This window comes from Anolis carolinensis, chromosome 6 (assembly GCF_035594765.1).
Source record: "Anolis carolinensis isolate JA03-04 chromosome 6, rAnoCar3.1.pri, whole genome shotgun sequence".
In the NCBI taxonomy this organism is placed as follows: Eukaryota; Metazoa; Chordata; class Lepidosauria; order Squamata; family Dactyloidae; genus Anolis; species Anolis carolinensis.
The window spans coordinates 27,562,693-27,583,251 of NC_085846.1; the positions used below are offsets into that span (position 1 = coordinate 27,562,693).

Sequence of the window (20,559 nt, forward strand, 5' to 3'; positions counted from 1 at the left end):
AATAATGGCAGATGCCGGAAGAAACTTTATAATGTCAAATAAGGTTGCTTTAGAGTTTTAACTCTCAGCACGTTGTGATGGAAACTCTAATCTAAACAATCAAAATCACAGCAAATAGCATGCAATACTATAATCTTGGAAGACCTGCAGATGGGTCAGTGAACAAGAGATACAGTAGTTTTTTAGGATGGTAATTCTGCCACCTAAACCATACTCAGCCATCTAAACCAATAAACCAGCTAGTAAGGGCAGCTCAACTTGACAACAGCTTCCCAGGGTTTTCATACACTGTTACTTGGGATCCTTTTTAAAGAGTGTGGCCTTTGCACACATCACATCCAAACATTATTACACATGTAATGCTCCCACATTCCCAAGTTCTTCAGGTTTACCAGGTTTACTCACATGTATCTTCAGCTACAAGGTACTTAATCCTCCTTCCCTGCAAATGTTTATTATTTATTTATTTGCCCCATTTATACCCCACCCTGAAGGGGACTCAAGGCAGTTGTTCAGTGTTCAGTGACCACAGCCCTTACCTCTTTACTCAGATGAAGAAACAATGAAATTCTATACACATTTATGGAGTTCAGTGAAATTTCATCTTATGTGTGCATATGACTATAACCTAAGTCAGGTACGCACTGTAAGCCACCCAACGAGGAATTTATAATCCCATCCACTCTCATTATAACCATCTTTCCTCTGAAAACTGGTCTGTGCAGTTATCAATAGTACAACCTGTTACTGAAGCTTGTTATGGATCTTATCATTCTTTTAAATAAGACAAATCTCAAACAGGACTGTAACAACATGGGTTTATTTCTCCTGCCTAACTCCCCTTCAAAATAACTTCCCTCCCAAAGATACTTGAGGGTTGTTTGATGTGGAAAGGGCAGACTGTAGTTGGTGGGTAGAGTTATGCACCGTATATCCTAAGCCCACACAAAAGGAACCGATTAGTTGACCATCTGTAAACAACTAATAGCTGAATACAGTACACAGGGACCAATCCACTGTGAAGGTGTCCTGTACAAGCCTATCGAAACACCATGCTCTTGTAAAGGTTCCATGAAGTTTCACTGAGATTTGTGAAGTAGTGTTTGCTGTTAGCCTGTGCCCACAGACAGAAAGTGCCTATAATATGAGACCTTGGAAGTACAACTGCAGGCAAAGGTTTGTTTTACATTTTATAGATGTGGCAGTCTGAAGTGACACTCCTGTGATGACTTACACTGCCACTATATGTATGGTATACTAGCAACATGCTCAACATTTTAATACACCAGCACTCCATGTCACTATGAAATGCATACACCAGGCCAAAGGTAATTTTCCATACATGAAATTAGAAAATGTATTTGTGACTCTTGTTAATGCTGCAAAGAAAGCAAAATGGGGAGAGACAGCATAAAACTGAAATATACATTCTGGCCAGCTAAGTCTTATACAGTGGCATCATAAACCAATCTAATCTGAATTTATGAAACTGTCACTAGGAGTCTCTATGAAGTAAAAAAAACAAAAACACTCTAGCCCATCTTAACCCTTCACAAAGCCACTTAAATATTCCATTCTTCCACTATCTATATTTCTTAAACCATGATGGAGTTTGCTTCTGTCAATTAAATTTACCTATCAGGAAATCTGATTGTTTTCTCCTTAATCAATCCATATTGGGTTCGCTACATACTGACCAGTCAAATTACAGCATTAATCAAAAACACTCTAAAGAAAAACATACTTCAAACAGTTAAAACTAAAAAATAAAGTGGATTTTTTTAATTTAAAAGCTCAAAAATAACAAGCCGTATGTTTCTGAAACATGTAGGAAACACATAATGCAATATATAGTCTATGATACAATATACACTATAATACACAGAGGGGATGATAGGAAGTACTTTAAAGGAGAAGGGTGAGCGGAAGGAAAACACCAGTTTGCCTAGAAAAAGAAAAAGTAGAAAAAGTAAATTTTTGAGGAAAAAGAAATCCAATAGAACAAAAAAAAAAAAAAAGAGAGAGGGGGGGCTGGGATGAAAGAAGAAATGAACTCCATTTTTGATGGTAAAAAAATGCTTGTATTTTAGCACACACACCATCACCTGATTTTACCAGGGCCTGTTAAGTACAATTCTGAAAAGGATAGTGGCATATTGCTCCAATTCAGTGAAAGCAATCTGGTTTTACATTTGGAGCTGTACCACGATGTGCTTGCTGAACCAAGCAGTGCAGAATTGCATACGAAGCCCCATAGCTTCTTGATACAATTTGTATATGTACATCCTTCTGTTGTATTTGTGGCTGTCTTGCTGAGGGCCCACAGCTATGATCCAGCAACTCTAGTAACTACAGACAAGGGTTGCTGTTCACAAATGGACATCCACCACTCTCCTGAGCAAAGTGCTGCTGCCACATATGTCCTAGAAAGCCCTGGGTGTACAAAAAGCATGTCATAGACCTGACAATGGCACTGTCGGGGTACAGGGCCTTGCATTAGCAAAGAGACTTTGGGCTTTAAAAAACACACACACAATTAAATTAAAAAATTGCTCACAATACATAATTTGAAACTGGGGGAAAATATAAGGCAACATTCTCTGTAGAAAAAAAAGGTTTCCTAAGTAGGTTTTTTTTAATATAGAGATATATATTTATATATATTTATAATTTTTAAATATAAAGTAGGAATGTGCTTGGAGGACTGAGAGTCCCGTTTTCAGGTGGTTTCCTGGTCCCCCATTCAAAAGCTTCACAAGCACAAGGGGGCAGCGGATGGGAAGAGGGAAGCAAAATTTTGAGTGGGGTCTACTGTTTCACTGGTGCTACTTTCAAGGGCACAAGGAGGCCCAGGGGTGTAGCAGAGCAGGGAGTTCGCTTTTCAAGCTCCTGAGGCCAGTGGGTAGATGGGCTTCGTGCCTAGCTGTTTCCATATCCTTTCCCCTGCTCACTGCTCGGCTTTGTGCTGATTTTAGCCCCCAGATAGTTGTCTTCATCCCGGGCTGAAACCACAGCATCTGATGAACCTTCGAAGAAGTTCCAAAGGAGTGGAGGTCGTCTGAGCCAAGGAACAGTGGCTGTTAACCAATTCCCTACGCAGATGCCAACGTCCCAATGAGGAGTGTTTCTTAGGCATTTTGCTCTCCTTGTGGAGATTCCCATTGCCCACATGAAGGGGTTATTACCAACCCTACTGTTTCCCCACTTTTCCTGGTTGCATCCAACCCTACAAGTTCTTGGTGACCAGATGGGTTTTATAGTGCTTCGTCAGATGATCACTTCTAATGAAGCGCTTTTGGCACTGAGCGCACTCAAAACGTTTGTCACCTGCCCAGAGGAAGAAACAAGAGCAAAGGCTAAGAATGCAAAATAGGTCATGTCACACATACAGCAACTTGTGACATGCACAAGAGGTAGTGATAGATGCTTGCTTAGATGGTTTAACTCAGCCCTCCCCAAACTCGATATTTCAGCCATAACTCCTAACAGCACATTCATGGGAAAACACTCACAATAAGATTCCCACAACCTGGCAGTAAATTCTCACAGCATATGGCAAAACAGTTTTGAAAACACAATGCTTGGTAATAGCTCTTGATTTCATATATTATCATCCAAATCTGACACATGAGAGAATATAAAACTATGGAAGGAGATTTATGCCCCTTCATAACACAGTTTATGATAATAACCTTGTATAATTGGGTAAAGAAACTGTATCTTCCCAAAGTCCTAACACTGCTAATGGTGAAGGGTTTGATGCTCTGCAGTCTTAAAACATCTACAGGCTGTGGCTATTACCTCGCTTTACGAATTCAGAAAGACACATCTATAACTAACTTTCTTTCCAATTACAAAGAACCACTAAGGCAGTGGTTTTTAACCTGTGGGTCCCCAGGTGTTTTGACCTACAACTCCCAGAACTCCCAGCCAGTTTACCAGCTCTTAGGATTTCTGGGAGTTGAAGGACAAACCATCTGGAGACCCACAGGTTGAGAACCACAGCACTAAGGGAAAATCAGCAAAATCCAAGGCTATGAAAAAAGAACAGGCTTAAGCAATGTGAGCTATTTGTGTCTCTCCAAATGCTTTTGGCTATAACTCTACTATCACTAATCTTTTTTTTAAAAAAGGTTAAATAAAGCAGGCATGCAGTCACATAAAATTCACTTGGGACTCTGAAATATCTACAGGACAGCCAAACTAGAAGAGTATCACCTCAAAAAAAATAGAGCATTATTCCTGCTTTACATAGCATCTGAATGGCTGACTGTGATAATTAATATATGAGAAGCACCTGAAGAATCTGTATTAGGCCCTTTTTTCTTACCCAATATTTTTGTACAGACCTGTATGTGTCCGGGCATGCCGTTGCAGCTCATCACTGCGTGTGAACCGCTTCCCACAAAGGACCCAGTTGCACACAAAAGGGCGTTCTCCTGTGTGTAGGCGCACATGAGCCCGCAACAGAGAGGTCTTGCGGAAGGTCTTCCCACATTCAGGAACGTGGCAGATATGCCTCTTCTTACCCTGGTCCCCCAACCTGAAAGGAAAGGAAGATTTATTTAGCAGCACTGGTATAAGGAGAATGGCGAGGAGAGTTGAAGAAACACAGATTTTCAGTGTCCAGCTGTAGCAGCATGTCCACAGTAAACAATGCAGCAAATCTTGAGCTGGACAAGAATGAGATTCACCCCTAGGTGATTTTGTCATAACTGTGTGTGCCAGCTTACAACAGGTAAGGTAAATAGCAGCTGCTTCCAGATTCCCTTACAGAGCATGTAGGAACACCAAAATAGAGAGAAAGGGGGTGAGAAGGTAGGACTGTTTCATTATCTTTTCCCCAACATGTTAAAAACACAAGTTGTATAGATTTGACCACCAAAATGGAAATCATATGAAGAGGATAGGCTGGTGAAAGAAAGTCATTGACAGACTCATTCTAGAAGAAGCCTTCTAGTTTCAAAATGCATTTGTGTATTGGTCCAGACCTCATGATTTCATTTCACATGTGTACATTGTTAGCTCTGAATAGAAAATTACTGAAACAAGTTGAATTACTATTTTTGATGTGGTGTAGGAACCTACCACCCCATATTTTTTTCACATTATTTCTGCCCCTAGTACTAATTTTTTTCTATTAAAAAAGTTATGCCCAGAAACTCAAAGACTTGGTTAACTGAGATATGTCTGCATTCTAGGGTTTCAGTCAAACAGTACTTCCATTTTGTTCAATACAGTTTCTATCTTCTCAAACAATGGCCCAGAGCAGTTATTTGTAGAGAACTTTTGGAGCTTTGGTGTCCCTTTCAGATTGAGTCTCAGTTCTCACCTTTTCTCCCCATCCTTGCAATTGGGGCAGGTGCAAGCCATTCGCCGTCTCTTCTCTCCTGGCTGCAGTTCTCCCAAGAGTGCCTGCTCCATCTGTAATTGGATCTGAGTGGGGCTCAGGCCGCTGATAGTCAAGTTGTTGCCTGAGACATTTTGCACTGTCAGCTGCTGCTGGCCTGTGGGGAGAGGGGCAATGAAGCTATGGCTCAGTACTAGTGTGTGACCAAATTTGCTTGAGTGCGTAGTTATTTCAAGAAGCCACCGAACTTCCCCATGGATAGTCAAGTGAACATGCTAGCCAGGAATTTTGTACTTCCCTCACTTTTACTTTTCTCTGTTGCTTGTTAAGAGTCAGTGCTGTATATTCTTCAAAATACCTCGAGATCCAGCATGTCATTCTGGGAGGCACCTCATTTCCACCTGCATTTTCCCTGGTCTTAGTCTTGATTTAGAATTCTCCTCCACAGCACTCCTGTTTGGTCCCCTATTCCTCTGACACCTCTCTAATTCACAAAGATCCTTTTCAACTTCGAAATAATAAATGCTGTAGTAAATGGTTACATTCTTAAAAGGGCAAAGAATCTACAAGTAGTGTGGAAAAGGGATATCAAGCAGTAAGGTGTTCAATAATTCTGTCACTGCATTTGATTTCTATGTGTTCCATGTACTAAAGGTTGCACAGAGCAACAGAGTTATAAATCCTTTTGAGCAATAATTAAAAGAATATGATATGTGGTTCAATGCATTTCTGAGTAATATGCTTATCACTGATGCTTCCTGAAATATTTCTACAGGTTTTCTTCTTTCCTCCTATTGGTTTAGTCAACATAATTGCACTGTGCAGAACTGGAATTCTCTATCTTCCTAACCCAGATATAGGCAAACTTCGGCTCTCCAGGTGTTTTGGACTTCAACTCCCACAATTCCATTTTTTGTATACACGTGTATGTGATATATGAGAAAAAACAACAACATACAATCTTCAAGATTCAACAAGTATTATTTCCTCAATCCTGCCACCTCTCCATTTCCACCTGTGAACCCATGACTTCCAACACCACAGCATATGGAACTAGTATCTAACAAAAAGCTGTCCTTGTCATTAAACTAATAAATCCCCATTCAGCTATTTCAAAATCTATTTTTGTCTTCTTTTTTAAGTACCCAAAGGCCAGTCTCCCATCTTCTAGCAAATTCTTCTTTGTTTCCTCCCCTTAAGCCATTGGGGAGCTTGGCCATTTGAATATACTCTATTACTTTGCTTCTCCGATCATTAGTAAGTAGTCCCCCCCCCTTTCCATGATTTTGCTATAATTCTCACTGCTACGTAACGATACTGGCAAATTCTTCTATCATCTTTGTCAATTCTCTCCTGAAACAAACCCAATAAGTACATTTCTGGGTTTTTCTTAATCTTCTTAGTAATCATTTTGTTGGTTTCTTTAGCCACCTTTTTCTGAAACCCCTTTACCATCATACAGGTCCACCAAACATGGAAGAATGTGCCTTCCTGCGTTTTACATTTCCAACATTCCTCCCTTTGGGAGATATCAATTTTAACCATTAATTTGGTGGGTTTGTATGGTGGTAAAAAGGTTTTGGAAAGGTTTACCAGCTGTTAGGAATTGTGGGGGTTGAAGTCCAAAACACCTGGAGGGTCAAGTTTGCCAATGCCAGCCCTAACTGCTATGCCATCGGCCTGTACTTTTTTTTTTTAAGTATTAGATATTCTCACATACCCCACCAAAATGCATTTCTGTATCAAACATTCAGCAGGAGATACTGCTCACCACAATCAAGAACATTCCACAACACATCTCACCTCCCGTGTTGGTGATAGTGACGGGAACGCCTTGAACCTGAACCCCATTGATGCTGATGGTCTGCATGGCCTGAGCAGCTGCGGCGAGTTGAGCAGCATTGAGGCTGATGATGCCCCCAGCAGGAGCGATCTTTGGCAGGGCACGCTCTTTGCGAGCCCCTGTCTTTTTGGTACTGCCTCCTGTCTGGGAACTGCGAGGTGCAGGACTGCTGCAGGAGGTGGTGGAGGAAGCGATGGGGGAAGGGGCCACAGTAACGCCAGGGGCTTCTTGGAGCAGCACTGTTTGCAGCTCACCAGAAGGAGACTTGAAATATACCTAGAAGTAGAGCACAAAAATATAAGGGGTGCAGTGTGCTACTTTCTGGCACATATATGTCATCTCTTTCAAGTAGAGGAACTGCTACCTAGTGAAAACCAAGTTCTCACTTGCCTCTCACTACATTCTGTATCACTTCCCTAAGAAGGATAATGAGTACATCCCATGAAAACCAGGTATGCACCTCCTTAAATTGTTCATTGTTCCCTTCATGATTCTGTATGCTTAACATATCTGTCACCATGTCATGCTCAGAAATTTCATAAATGTATCTAACTTCGTTACAAGGCATAAGACATATCAAAAATATCATTTTTCTTGGCACCCTGATTGCAGTAAATAGTTGAAATAATATGTATACACTGACATTTTTTCTTTCATGACTGTTTCTAACTAGTCACCTTAAATGTAAAAAAGGGACTTAGAAATTATATAAATAAGACAAACTGAAAAAGACTTAACTGAAATATTTTGGAATTTAAACCTGCTTTCATATCTACATTTAATATCAATCAATATATCATACTTCACAGATATTCAAAAACTATTAGAAATGTGGTTCCAGAAGACCTTTTATTTCCTGCTTTTAAGATTACTAAAGACAAATTGTGTTATAAATGAATACATAATCAACAGATCCTTGACAGAAACACAGATCAAGAGGAAAGCTGTACAGAAAGATGAGAGATTGTGTGACTCCTTATTTGTGGAGGAGTATATCTCAAAGTGCAGCAGATTCCACTACAGAAAGCCATCTTTCCATATGGGTAAAAGAGTGATTCCCAAAAGATATTATTTATACATCCATATATGCAACTGACAAAATTCCAGCTCATTCCAGAATTCCAGGCAAACATGGCTTGTACTGGAACTCCTACATTTATTTACTGTCTTTCTGAGTCACCACATAAGTAAGCAACATACAATGTGAACACATACAAATAACCTGTAAACCATCACATCAAATCAAGACCATACCTGAGTGGGGATGGGCTCAGATGTTTGGATCTGGAAGTTTTGTGGTGACTTCTGGGGAACAGTGGGGAGCGTGGCTGAGGCTGCCTGGACCACCCGCAGAGCTTGCTGGGGGATCTGAACGACCTGTTGTTCTTGCTTGGGTTGGACCACTTGTACCTGTTGGACCACTGCTGGCTGGCCAGACCCAGGGCTCTGCACAATCAACAGGTTGTTCCCTGCCTGGATGATATTTTCAGCCGTGGTCTCTATCAAGACCGTTTCCACTTGCTCAGTCACAGCCATCGCAGCTGTCTGGGATGATGATACTGCCTTCTTCCGGGCCTTTTTGCTTGGTTTTGAGGGGCTGTCTGGGACAATCTGAGTCTGGCTGTTGGTGTCTCCGGCTGTGACCAGATTACTCACTGGCAAAGTAAGGGTGACGTTCCCACTGGTGCCAAACTTGACCACGTTGGTGGGGCTATGGACAGCGGAGGTCTTGTGAGCTGGTGCTGGTTTGATTGGCACAGGCTTATGAGCTGAAGAAGAGGAGGAGGATGACAATGAAGAAGAGGAGGAAGTAGGGATGGAACTTGGAATAATCTGTATTTGGTTACCCAGGTTCTGCTGTACTTGAATGGTCTGCCCTGATGTTGTTTGTATTTGTGGAACTGCCTGGTACTGGATGTTGGCAGGGGAGTGAGCCCCTTTGTTGATTACAGCTGGGTTTTGGATGGTAAACACCAACTGCCCCCCAGGATATGAGGTCCCGAGCTGAGAACCCTGGATCTGGAAGAGGTTTCCTTTCGAAGACAAGATCCCAATGCTGTTCTTGTTGGAACTTAGTGGAAGTGGAGCAGGCTTGATGGGGACCAGTTTTCGAGGGGCAGGCTGAGGAGGGGCAGGAGAAGCAACGGCTGTTTCAACAGCTGGAGGACCGATTTTGCTACATGTGGCAGCAAGGAGGGCGAGTGGAGATGGCTGAGAATCCTATAAGAATTGAAATAATATGGGTGACATCAGAGGCAGGCTGATAAGCAAACAGGTCATTTCATATTCAACAGAGCACAGTGAGCTGGTTATGAAACCTAATGTAAGGACAACAGTCATGACCTGATCACTATGGGAGATGCAGCTTTGTTTTTATCACATCCTGGAATGAATAGACATTACCAAAACGTAGTCAGGCTTTTAGGCCATTCAAATCAATGGAACAAATTATTTCTGATAAGGACTTAAACTGGACTAAACATGACTAACCTATGTTTGATTCCAACCTAATTAATCTGATACCAGCACAATCTCAAAATAAGCAATACCTTTATTGATATAGAGCTTTGAGTGTCCGAAGTGCTCCACATATACTGTCTCAGGATTTACAAAAACCCAATACAATTTTGTGGAAAATATTTTATTGGAATACGTTTAATAATGTAAAGATAAGAACATATACTTCCCTACACCTCAGAGAACACTCTCCTTAAGTGTTGTACTTGATGTATTCTATACCAACAGTTTAGCTTTCATGTGCTTCATTCACTCTCTGCACTAATTATCTGATTCAGTACAAATAGCTGGACATTCTAATTCACCAAAGGATGGGTATGAATATGAAGATATAAGCAATATATCACATTTTATCTTGACTACCTGCATTTGTGACTGACTGACAAGCAAGACATTTTTTGAAATGGAAACAAGCTTAGCAGTGTGTTAATTTGCTAGTCTGTTCTTCTGAACACTAGAGTGCTTGTGCTTGTCTTCTGAGAACAATAACTAGAAATTTGGATCCTATAACATTTAACATTACTGACTGCAATACAATACTTCGGACAACTATAAATAAACTGAGACTTACATACATGTATACGTGCATATGGCATGGAGCATTTTCCACTGACATTGGAAACCATTAGTACAACAGAGGTTTCACATACAGAGCTATCCACATGCAGTTATTTTATACATGTCTTAAAATAAAATTCAATACATAAAGAGTACTTTACCCAAAATAGAACTGATGAAATACCTCAACTTTGGAATGGATGAAAGGGTGGTGTGTGCATAAACAAAAACCAAGTGAGATGTAACAGAAATGATTTTGAAACCTATTTAACCAATGGATTCTGAAAACGTTGCAGTTATTTTCTGATTTACAAATAAATAAAGTGAAAAGGATGTGTGAAGGAAAGTATCCAGACTGTACCTCTGAATGATCAACGGAGACACTTAACTAACACAGTTGCAAATCAAAACACAAACATTTCGAGTCTTTGTTATGCCAGCTAGGAAACTACAAATGGGGGATTTAAAGAGCATATCGTGGAATAAACTAAAGAGAAACCACTTCAGATGGTTCAACACGTGGTTTCCTTCCATTTTGTAAGAGTAAATCTAAAGTAGCCTTTCTTAACATAAATCAGTGGTAAAGAAAAGCCTAACAAAAGGAAGCGAAGTGAAGTCACATTTGAAGTTTTTTCTGTTACAAAGGTTTGTAATCACTACATGCAGTTCCCTGTTACTGAAACAGCATTCTCCACCACCAGTATCACAAACCCTTAGCCTTTCTTCCCACAGATTTCTACTACCTTCCAGTTTCAAACAGCAAAAGAAGCACAGCTCTAGAATAAATTATAAAAAAGGATTGTGACTATGAATGTTCATGTTAACATATATTAGTCTTAACTATGCAAGATTTATTTACTCTCCTTCTTCTCCCTTTCCTTTTCCAGTCTTGTGAGCTAAATAACAAGGGAAATGTTACCAGTTATTATGTATGATTCAATCAGGCAGCATCCATGTTCTTAATGGAGTAGGGAACTTCTCAGCTTCTGGGGAACAGCTTGGTTTGGGACCCTCCCCTTTTTCTCATTGGCTGGTCTTGGGTTTGAAACTACTGTATCAGGAATATACCGTGTTTCTCTATTCTGAGGGCCAGGGGGCAGTAGCAGCAGAGGAAGGATTTCTCACTTGGAGACAAAATTCCATTTGTCCCAGATACAGATTGTAATCAGTTTGTAAAAGTAGTAGCTTAATGTTATGGAATCATGAAAATTGCAGTTTTACAAAGTCTTTAGACATTTCTGCCAAAGAATCCTGGCACTTCATCGAACTACAACTCCCACAATTCCATAGCATTGAGCCACGGAAATTTAAATGGTGTCAAACTGCATTAATTCTACAATGCAGATGCATGTCAAAAAAGAACCAACTGTGAGGCAGCATAAACCAAAGCATTTTGGAAATTGAAGTAGAAAATCCAAATGTCATCCCTTGCTTACTAATTGACAAGTTTCTCTTATGGAAACGTAATTGATTTGAAGGCTTTTCTGCATGTGTGCCACCAAAATTATTTATGTATTTAGTGTCAAAAGAATTGCATAAACAATCAAACAAACAAACTGATAAAATAAAGGGAGCACAAGCAGCCAAATAATTTTAGACCAAAAACCGCATTGTCTGTAGCTTTAAACATGAGGCAGGGCACTGTGGGCAAATATACAGATGCTGAGTTGTTTGTTCTGCTCCACAATTGCACAAGGTGGAGGATTCTTCTAGGTAGTGCTATTTTGCCAGGTTGTCTTTTGATTTGCCAACTCCACTTCTGAGTCTGTTCAGGGACTTCCAAGTTACCCATTCTTGGTTTGCCCCTAGAGGAAAATCCTGGTAGGGGGCCACCCAGTTGGAATTGCCTGCTTTTGCTGCCCACAGGAATATTTCTTGCTGTTGCTGCAAGAACATTTCGAGGAGTGGTGGTTCTCATGAAACTTTTCCTTGATTTACCGTAAGTTTACTGGGAGGAGGATGACAATGTAGTGGGTGGCTTTCACAGTGTTCAACCTTATTTCTCTCGCAATTGACAGCAACTTCCCATTGCACATTTGGGGGGGGGGGGGGAGGGCAATAGCAGCTAGCTTATAAAGTCTATCAGCAGGTGTAGGTTTAAGACATCCTGTGATTATTCTGTGTTTCATTCACCTGCTTCACGTGGGCAGATTTATGTCAGATGGGACAGGCATACTTAGCAGTTGAGTAAGACAAGGCGAAGGCTGATGTTCTTATTAATTTTGGGTCTGCACCCCATGGGCTATCAATAAGTTTCCACAGGATGTTATTGCGTGCAGCTACTTGGTGCTTGCAAAATGTTTCCTAAATGTTAGCGATTGATCTAAGGTGATGCCGAGATATTTAGGATGGGAACAATGTTCAAACTCTTCTTCTCACGCAACTTTCAATTTTCTGTTGGCTTCACGGTTACGTAGGTGGAAATAACACACTTGTGTCTTGCCAGGGTTAGACTTCAGGCGGTTATCTTTATAGTAACTGGAGAGATCTTTCAGTAAGTTGGTTCTCAACTGTTTCAAAGTCTTTTGCTTGTGTTCTTAGGCCAAGGTCATCAGTGTATATATGAAGTTCTTTGTGAGTGGTGGGTGTAGCTGATCGTTAGTAAAAATATTAAACAAGGTCGGTGCAAGAACGCTGTCTTGAGGTGGACCATTTTTTTGCCTCCTCCATCTACTTTATCTGCCCTGAAACTCCACATAGAAGCTTTCTAGGAGGGTCTGGTTAGTTTTTATAAAATCATAGTCCTGAATGGTATGGTAAACTTTATGCAGCATTGTCCTATGTTGCACCAAGTCATAGGCTGCCGTAAGGTCCCCTACTGTTCTCATAAGGCAACCTTTCTCATAGCCTTTCTCGATATATTCAGTCAACTTAAGAATTTGAGCTGTACAGTTTTTCCCTGGTCTGAAGCCTTCTTGTTGCGCAATAAGATGGGGTTCAATAAAAGGGCCTAGTCAATTTAATAGCATCCTCTCATAAATTTTAGACAGATGACATAGGAGAGAGATTGGTTGGTAGTTCTTGGCACTGGATGCGTCTTTACCAGGTTTTAAAATGGCAATAATCTTAGTTTCCTTCATAGCCTGGGAATCTGTTTCTGTGTCAAGCATTGATTGTAAAAATTCAAAGGCCAGCATGAAATGAAGCTTCAATAAGTGCTTTTTACTGGACTGTTAGCAACTCAAAATTATGTTGCCCAGCTGTGTATTTCCGTGAATAACCCATGTGTTAGTTCAGTCCCCCATTGTGAACTCTAAACTCAACATATGAGCGAATCACCTTCACCTGACTCCTAGGAGGCTCACTTCAAAATGAAAGGATTTGAAACAGACTGCCTGAAGCAAGTCAGAAGGAATCTTGATGCTGCTGGTTTGTATAACAAAGGAAGCAATTTAAGCTTAAGTAGATGAATGGTGTATTTATGTGACTTCAGGTCACATGCTGAACTATGGTTATCCCATGAATTTCACAGAGGTTTCATAGGTAAAGTATTCAGAAATGGTTTTGCCTGTTCCTTTCTTTGAGATATAGCCTACAGCATCTGATATTCATTGGCAGTGTCCAATCTAAGCATTAGCCAGGGCTGACCCTGTTTAGCTTCCAAAATCAGTGGAATCCTGTGCCTTCCGGATATTTAGACCTACAAGGTGGCAAATTCAATCATAAATAGCAGATAAGTGAAATGATTTCAAAAGCAATTTCTTTACTGAGTTATGATGGAGGTATTTATTATTCTGAAGGGAAGTTAGTTCAAATGCATGTCCAAGGACCTCATCACATTGAAGTCAAACTTATGGGTGACAGTGGGGCGATTTGCCATGGATTGTGGTGAATCCAGCTTGGGGCATCAGTCACCACGCATTTCCCCTTACCTCATTCTACCCCCTTTCTTCCCGCTGGTGACTTTACATGATGGTTTCACCTCACTTCAGGTATGGAGCCCTGTCAGAAGTAGATCTACATCATGTGGTGGGATCACGTGCCTGAAGTGAGATGAAACTAGTGTAGGATGGGCAATTTTGCGAATGTGTTTTGGCTTAATCAAAGTACTGGAGGCAGATATTTTAAATGAAATCAACAGCTTGGGAGTTGCTTAGATGCAATTAAAAAGTTTTCTATAAAATAGCCACTGAAGAAAACAGAAAGGTACAGGTCAAGTCCAATGAGATGTCATGAAATGCATAAAGGCTACACTCAGGATCTTGTCCCTTAACTTCTCACATATTTTGCCCTAGTACAAAGCAATATTTCTCGCTAGCAACCTAGTCTGGGGATGGAGGTGTGTCAATCAATTCTGGATGAGGTTAAACTCCTCCTGAAAGACTGTGTTCACAGCTTCGGAGTGCTCCTGGATCCATCTCTCCAAATGTCAGCCCAGGTAGATGCAACAGTCAGGAGAGTTTATTATCAGCTTCGGTTTATATGCAATGTGCGCTCCTTCTTAGATTTAGAGGATCTAAAGATGGGAGTATATGCGCTGGTAACCTCAAGGCTGGACTTCTGCAATGCGCTTTACATTGGGATACCTCTGTATCAAGTTAGGAAACCCCAGTCAGTTCAAAATATGGCAGCCAGATTGGTTACGGGAACATCTAGGAGTGAGCATATCACTCCTATACTAGTCACTCCAGTGACTTCCAATTAGTTTCCAGGCAAAGTACAAAGTGTTGGTTGGTTTAGACTTTTAAAGCCCTACATGGTTTTGGTCCAGGTTACCTACAGGATTGCCTTCTCCAGTACAATCCATCCTGAAAACTTACGTCCTTTGGAGGGTGGGGGGGAGTCTACTCCAGCCAACCAGAACCCAACTGCCAACCCGGAGGACTTTTTCATTGGCTGCCCCAAGAATGTGGAACAACCTGCCAGAAGAGGTCCAACATCTAAATGAGCTTTCAGAATTTAAAACGCATATGAAGACTTATCTCTTCTGACAGGCCTACCCAGCCAGTTTCAATCACTTATTTATTTCTAAGTTTTGTACAACATATACCCAATGCATTAGTAACATTTGCATGTCTTTAAGCCAAATGTTACTAATACACTTCTTTAAGCCCTACGAGGAGTGGCTTAAAGAACTGGGTATGTTTAGCCTGCAGAAGAGAAGGCTGAGAGGAGACATGATAGCCATGTACAAATATGTGAGGAGAAGTCATAGGGAGGAGGGAGCAAGTTTGTTTGCTGCTGCCCTGCAGACTAGGACACGGAACAATGGCTTCAAACTACAGGAAAGGAGATTCCACCTGAACATCAGGAAGAACTTCCTCACTGTGAGAGCTGTTCGGCAGTGGAACTCTCCCCCCCGGACTGTGGTGAAAGCTCCTCCTTTGGAGGCTATTAAACAGAGGCTGGATGGCCACCTGTCGGGGGTGCTTTGAATGAGATTTTCCTGCTTCTTGCAGGGGGTTGGACTGGATGGCCCATGAGGTCTCTTCCAACTCTACGATTCTATTCTATGACTTATTTTAAACTTGCGTCTTATGTTCTGCCTTTATTCTGTGAATTTGAATTCGTATTCTGTAAAAATGTATTTTAATGAGTGTATTTTATAGAAGTTTTAGATAATTATGTGCTTTTAGCAATGATCTAACCCATCTCAAGGCACAAGAAGAGGCAAGTAAGAAATAAAATAATTATTATCTCACCCTCTGCAATGAGCTGCTGTGTTCTGTGCAGCCGTATGACATGCCAAATGTTACTACTGCATTGGGTATATGTTGTACAAAACTTAGAAATAAAACACAGGTTTGTACTCTATACTCACTCACTGTTCTCATACAATTATATGAGTGCTTCAAGGCTGAACATATGTATGCACCAATATATTTGCAACTGGCTTTTAAAGTACTACAATATTTTGTTGCTTTAACTTAAGAAATGAATTAATTTTTTCAGTCTGAAAAATTAGCAGATTAATTTATTGCGTGATCCCATGTTCCAATGTTCTGATACTTCTTTCCCCACAATGTCAATAATTTTGTAAATCTCTGGTATGCCCAATCTGGCTTGCTTTTTGGAAAAATTAAAACTCCTCTGGTCAGAAGTTTAAAGGATATTCTGTAAGTGTGCCTGTTCCTTACTCTAAATAGGAGTCAGTGGTCTTCAGAAAGATGATAAATGGATGGTAGCGGGTGTCATTAACCTGTCCTAGATCAAAATTAGTGAACCACGTTGGGACATTAAAATCAAATTCATGATGTTAGTAAAATAATATATTAGATGAGGACCAAATAATGTTTGCACTTGTTAGAAAAGAAAATCAAAACGAAAACCGTATTGTTGATGTTTTGCTTTTTATTTCCCATAGTGCCCAGTCAAGAGGGAGAATTCTCAAAAATTCAGCATTTCACATGCAGGCACCACAAACCATGAACCTTTTAAAAAATGAATTATTTCAGTAACCTTCCTCTGATGCCTGTCTTTGGTACCTGAGCTCAATTTTTAGACATACTGACTAATGGCTGTTAAAAGATCTATCTTTGTGCTAATATTGAAAGCAAACCCATAGTAACTGTCATCACAACATCCCGTGGCAATGAATTCCAGGAATTAGTTATATTCTGTGGAAATAAATACTTGTTCTCATTTCCAAATTTACTGTCAGGTAATTTTCATCAAAGGCATTTTAACACTTCAAAAAGCAGCACATTTTCTTTATTTTGCCTGGCCACACAGTCTTTCTATTATTGTCTTTCTAAGCTAAGTATATACTTATACAATTTCTAAGTTTGGTTGTAAAAGCTGGGGGATGAAGAAAGCTGACCAGAAGAAAAGCAACATTTGAAATGAGAGGCTGGAAGGACTTTCAAAATATTCCAAGAGCTGCTAAAAAGATAAGGGAATTGATCTTGGAGCAAATCAAGCCTAATTCTCATCAGAAGCAAAGATAATTAAACTGAGGCTGTCATACTTTGGATCAGGGGTGGGCAACAATGGAAGGCTAGGAGGCTGCATAAACCTCCTAGGAGACCAGGGGAAGAGGGGGTGTCCATTTGCTCATGAAAAAAATATACCTCCAAATGCCTCTACAGTATGTGAAGGAATTTCTACTATCTTCTGGGATTCACAAAAGTCCTCTCCTGGGTTTAAATTGAGAGAAAACTATGGTGGCCTTGAACTCCATGCCTCTGTTGGACATTGCTGGGCAAGATAAATGTTTTTGATCCCTGGGGAAGACAGGTGGCAAATGAACATGATAGAAATGCACACTTTTTTCTTACAAAAATCCCTTTTTGACCCCTCCTGGGGGATATACTCAGCCCACCCTTTCTTTCGACCTTTCATAAGATGACATGATTCACTGAAAAAGGTGACAATGCCTGGTAAAATAGAAAGCAGAAAGAAAAGAGGGAAATTACACCAAAGGTGAATTGATTCAATCAAGGAAGCAATGTCACTGAGTTTGCAAGAGTTGAGAAGGGCAGCTGATGACAGGTTGTCTGATCACAAACAACAACAACAAAATATATTTTCCAAGAATCTTAAGTCTTATTCTCAAAGATGTTCAAATCCTCTTTTCAGCGCCTAAGGAGAAAGAATCACTTCAGAAAGGAGAGGAACCATCCTATAGAAAAGCTAGAAAAAATTCTTCATTAACCTTTTTCTTGAAACACTGATTTCTAAATGGCAGTCATTGTTTATATACAAAGCACTAAAACATATGATTCTCCAGCAATTTCTTTTAAAAAGTACCATCTTGCAAACTTTGCTAACAATTAAAATTATCTTTGACTAAGCCTTCATCCCAGACTGAGTCTTTAACCTCTAGGTCTGGATTAGAGTCCTATAGAAACTAGTGAGTGAACATCTCTATAAACTAATGGCCCAACAAGTTTTCAATCCACATGTGTGTCTTACAACAGAGTGTTTTCCTCTGGTCTCTTCCTGCAGAAATACTACCATATAAAATGCATTACAAGGAAACATTCTGCTGAAGGATTGTTCTTGGTTTTATTTTTAATACCTACCTGAGCTGTTGAAGCAGCAGGTTGTAAATATTCACTGGGGCTTACAGTAGCAGTGGCAGCCATACTGTCCTCTGGATCTGCAAAAAGGAGACATGGCTAATTAATAGAATGGAGAGTAAAGCTGACATTAACATCCCCATAGTTTACAGTGCTAAGATCAGGAATGTGTGATGATTAACCCAGATGCTAAACTGCAACTCTCATAATCCTCACCATTGGCTATGCTGGTCAGGCTGATGGAATCTGCAGTCCAAGAAAACATCTGTAAGGACACCCCTGCTCCCCACCTCTAGGAAAGACCAGAGTCTGGTACTAAATTAGAAACAAAATTTAGTTTTAAACTTTTGATCAGCAATGAAGACAATAGTATAAAACCAAGGAAGAGAAGAGCACTACTGTCACGTATTTAGTGAAAGAATGTTTGTTTAAAAAAATCACCAACCAGCTCACCTACCACATGATAAGTTTTCAAGGTCGTGTAAAACTAAAAATGTCTCATAAAGCACGGTATCTGTTTTTCTGGTTCATAATTGTGCACCCCAAATCAAAGCCCCTTTGGATCATAGTAAAATTTTATTACCTCACTAAGAAAAAATAATTTCAGATTAAAGATTTTGCAACTTTAAAAACTATATTCTTGATACACCCAAACTAAATTGATGATGTTTAGGCTATGTTTAGTCCATATTATCTGTATTTTTTCTCTCTAACATTTTAAGGATTTTAATATCCAACTATTTAACATGTTTAATCCAAAGATGATGCTTTTAAAAATCAAAACAAACGGATGAAACTAGATTATAAAAAATTATTAAAGTGTCCCAAATAAGAAAAAAGGACAACCGTGAAATAAATGTTATTTTAAAATTTCATACAGGCTAAGAGTTACACGAAAAACACTTTTTTAAAACTCACTGGAGTAGGAAAAGTTTGTGTTGTATTTGAAAAAACAATTTAGGAATAACACTCACAAAATTTGTACAGAAGGAAAGGTAAAAAAAAGACAGTACATGTATAACTGGGGAAAAAACCCCACTGAATGATTAAGTGAAAATAAAAGAGCTTATTGTGATTTGAGTTGTTGCTTAATTTTGCCCTTCTCTGGCTTCATTTGATATCACCTTAGAAAACATTACATTAAGGGCAAAATGGGTGGAAACAATAAAAAGCCCTGACCTTTAACAATTTCACGGTAATTGAATCAATTATCCAAATTACTATTTGGATAAAGTCAGCAAGTAAGGAGAGGAAAAATGTATTAGCAATGAGCCCCAAGGAAAATGAACACAATTTCTTGTTATTATGATTTGCAGCATGAAGAAGGCAGCAATACATGCGGATAGCTTTGCACAGTATTCCTTAAAGATGCACAATGGGGCTGACTGGCAGTGAAATATTTGGGTTATTTCAGGGACAAGCATCATAACTGTGCCTTAGTTTATTTCTTGGAAACTTACCACAGACCAGCAACCAATGGTTCATAGACTCAGTAGCACTGGCTTAACACCTATTAAAGTACATATTGTAAAACTGATCCCCAATAATCGGCTACCCAATTATGAAGATTAGTTCACAGAGAACTATGTGCCTATCTGCATTTCAGAAGCAAACTTTATGATTTTACAGCTGTGAAGATAAATTTGAAATGACAGAAAAAAATAATGTACTATGGACAGACTTTTCAATGCTCAGCGAAAAGAGGACATTGGTTCTTTCAACAGTGCTTTGGATGCTCCCTATGATAGCTATTTCCTCACTACTTGTAGCCCATGTATTCCTAAGAATTGCATGGTGCATTCTTAAGAACCTGTAACATCGAATCAATGTATCTTGCAGACAACTGTGTGAAGTCCCTATATAATATTTACAGCCCTAATAAATAACTATGTAGCATATCTGCTATCTGTACCTTTCGAGTTTTGTGAATACAGTAGAGTCTCACTTAGCCAACATAAACAGGCCGGCAAAATGCTGGATAAGCGAATATGTTGGATAATAAGGAGACATTAAGGAAAAGCCTATTAAACATCAAATTAGGTTATGATTTTACAAATGAAGTACCAAAACATCATGTTAGACAACAAATTTGGCAGAAAAAGTAGTTCAATATGCAGTAATGCTATGTAGTAATTACTGTATTTATGAATTTAGCACCAAAATATCATGATATATTGAAAGCATTGACTACAAAAATGCGTTGGATAATCCAGAACGTTGGATAAGCGAGTGTTGGATAAGTGAGACTCTACTGTAATTGTTTACAAAGGGGCAGTGTCACAATCACTGTACCATTGGCAACCATAAATACTTAAGCTTTTATAAAACAC

The 20,559-nt window shown here is 39.7% G+C and overlaps 1 protein-coding gene across 2 annotated transcripts in view; it reads right to left on the minus strand.

Annotated features, from left to right (window-relative positions):
- Positions 1-804: 804 nt before the first annotated feature.
- sp2 (Sp2 transcription factor) overlaps positions 805-20,559 on the minus strand; it is a 32,503-nt gene continuing 12,748 nt past the window's right edge. Inside the window, exons 2-8 of one of the 2 annotated variants that reach the window (XM_008113451.3) lie at positions 18,446-18,544; positions 18,233-18,309; positions 8,448-9,413; positions 7,154-7,469; positions 5,333-5,507; positions 4,350-4,543; positions 805-3,327 (exon numbers count right to left, since the gene is read on the minus strand). In XM_008113451.3, the coding sequence (XP_008111658.1) occupies positions 3,227-3,327; positions 4,350-4,543; positions 5,333-5,507; positions 7,154-7,469; positions 8,448-9,413; positions 18,233-18,309; positions 18,446-18,494 (1,878 nt within the window). In that variant the 5' untranslated portion in view covers positions 18,495-18,544 and the 3' untranslated portion in view covers positions 805-3,226. The remainder of the gene's footprint in view (positions 3,328-4,349; positions 4,544-5,332; positions 5,508-7,153; positions 7,470-8,447; positions 9,414-18,232; positions 18,310-18,445; positions 18,545-20,559) is intronic. The other variant, XM_008113454.3, reaches the window with a different exon arrangement.